Consider the following 2,320-nt stretch of genomic DNA (forward strand, 5'->3'; position numbering starts at 1 on the left):
ATGATGTTACTTACACGTTTTATACATTGTATCATAATTCGTGACGGGGCGGGGGTGGGTATGATCCTCCCTGTTTTACAGATGAGAAAATAAGGCTTAGTGTTACATGGATAGGAATCTGGAGCCGAGATCGAAAGCCAGATGTGTCTTAACTCCAAAGTTTGTACCCCTCCCCTCCCCAGACTGGGCCTGTGTCTAACATATGGCCTCTCCCAGATTCCTACCTTCCTGGTAGGTGATGGGTACCTGTTGCTGGGTACAGTTCTCTCACCTGTAACTTACATACACGAAAACCACCAGCATCCACCCTTCCCGAGTACCGTCCACCTCGAGCCCCGGCTTGCTCTGGGGGCTGCCACTGTGATGACAGGTTTGCTCATGAGGTGTCGGTAGCTGAGCGAGTCACCATACAGCCCCCCACCCCAACTCTAAAAAGCCACGTGAGTCACTTCCGTCCCTGTCTCCTCCCGGTCACCTTACAGCACCCAGATGATCACCGAAGACTCTGTGGTGTATTACAACTATTCGATCACTGGCACCGTCACCGTGAAGCTCAGAGTGGTGGCGGAATGGGAACGGGCCACGCCGGATGCTGGGAAGGGTGTCGCGCAGAGGACGGGTGACTTTTCCACCTCGCTGAAGCTGCAGGGTGGGTCTCTGGGGGGCTGGCGCAGGTGGAGTGATTTTCATACCCGTCATGTTGGCTTCTGGTCGGGGGCACAAGGCGCAGTGGGCTGTGCCCCAGGGTACTGCACAGGGAGGGGACGCAGAAATCCGTCTCTCCCTGGCTTTGGCGAAAGGGGCCGCTGGGGCACTGCAGCAGAGTTCTCGGTTGTGCTGCGGTGACACTATGGGGTGGCCCTTTGCGCACGCGGCGCAGATGGTAGGGGACCGGGGGACTCCGAGCCACTCAGGCTCCGGCACCTGCTGAGGACAGGGAGGCAGAGAGTCCAGGCATGCCCTGGACAGACTCACAGCTGCCCTTGGGGGAGGGCTGCGGGAGGACAGGGTGGTGGTCACTTGTCTTCAGTCGCCAGGTTAACAGGGTCCTCTCTGCCTTTCAGAAACCCTTCGAGGCATCCAGGTCTCGGGACCCACCCAACTTCAGAACTTCCAAAAGATGACGGTGACCTTGAACTTCCTGGGGAGGTGAGTGAAGTGGGAATTCTCGTCCGGCGTCCGCTGATGGACCTGCGTCTTCCGGCTTCTGAGTTGACGGGCAGATAACGTGACACGCTCCCGCTCCCTCTAAACCGAGCAAAAGCTGACTCATCCTTTCAGATCCTGCTCAAGCGCCACATCCCCCAGAGAGCTCGCACGGCACGCCACGTGCGTCCGTGGAGCAGGCTGTGCATGTCCCCGCTGGTTTCATTGGCCTGACATCCCTTTGGGATCCCAGGCCATCTCTTAGGTACCATTCTGTTCTCTGGTCTGGAAAGTGTGAAGCAGAGGCCAGGACAGCTGGGAGTTCTGTCCTGGAAGGGACACTGAAGTTCATGGCCGCCTGGCCTTTCTTGGACTTGTTCTGTGTTCATACCCTGTGCCACGTCATCTCCCCACAGCCCTCCTCTGACCCTGTGCTGGCGTCTCAAGCCCGAATGCCTCCCGCTGGAGGAAGGGGAGTGCCACCCGGTGTCAGTGGCCGGCACGGCTTACAACCTGACCTACGTCTTCAGAGAACCTGGAGACTATTGCTTCAGCATCCGGGCCGAGAACGTCATCAGCAAGACGCATCAGTACCACAGGATCCAGGTGTGGCCCTCCAGTAAGTGTCACTACCCCTTCTGCAGAGCCACAGGGGCAGCAAAAGCCAGTCCCCCCTGCCGCCACCGCCACTGCGCCGCCACCACCAACTCTGCCGAGGCCGTCACCAGCCACCCCTCCAACATTAGCCTCATCGGTATCCCCACTGGCCCCGACCGACACCATCATCGACTGACCACCCATAGCCTCCTGCCACCAGATTCCGCCGGTGCCACCGACAAGCAGCCCTAGTGCCCACCAGTCCTGCCAACACCCCCTCAGCACCAGCACTACTGGAAATGCCACCAGCACCTCGACCGGCACCGCTGTCACCAACACCACATGCACCACCGTCAGCTCTGGCACCGTCCAGAGCCCACAGACAGCCCTGTCACCGCTACACCCTTCCCGCCCACCAGCCCCCACACCGGCCATCTTGACCAAAGCCATCACTGCCATGCCACCCCAGTATCAGCTCCCACTGCCACCACCATCTCTGTCAATGTCCCTTCCACATCACCGATGCCACACGCGTCTCCCACGTGAAGTGAACGCTCCCACACGGAATCAGCGACAC

At 59.3% G+C, this 2,320-nt stretch overlaps 1 protein-coding gene across 1 annotated transcript in view; it reads left to right on the plus strand.

Moving 5' to 3' along the window:
* Positions 1-2,320, plus strand: part of TMEM130 (transmembrane protein 130) — an 11,896-nt gene that overhangs the window by 7,442 nt on the left and 2,134 nt on the right. Inside the window, exons 4-6 of the mRNA XM_006906536.2 lie at positions 483-649; positions 1,065-1,149; positions 1,563-1,765. Of these exons, the coding sequence (XP_006906598.1) occupies positions 483-649; positions 1,065-1,149; positions 1,563-1,765 (455 nt within the window). The remainder of the gene's footprint in view (positions 1-482; positions 650-1,064; positions 1,150-1,562; positions 1,766-2,320) is intronic.

The sequence above is a fragment of the Pteropus alecto genome, unplaced genomic scaffold (genome assembly GCF_000325575.1).
Source record: "Pteropus alecto unplaced genomic scaffold, ASM32557v1 scaffold40, whole genome shotgun sequence".
Lineage (NCBI taxonomy): Eukaryota > Metazoa > Chordata > Mammalia > Chiroptera > Pteropodidae > Pteropus > Pteropus alecto.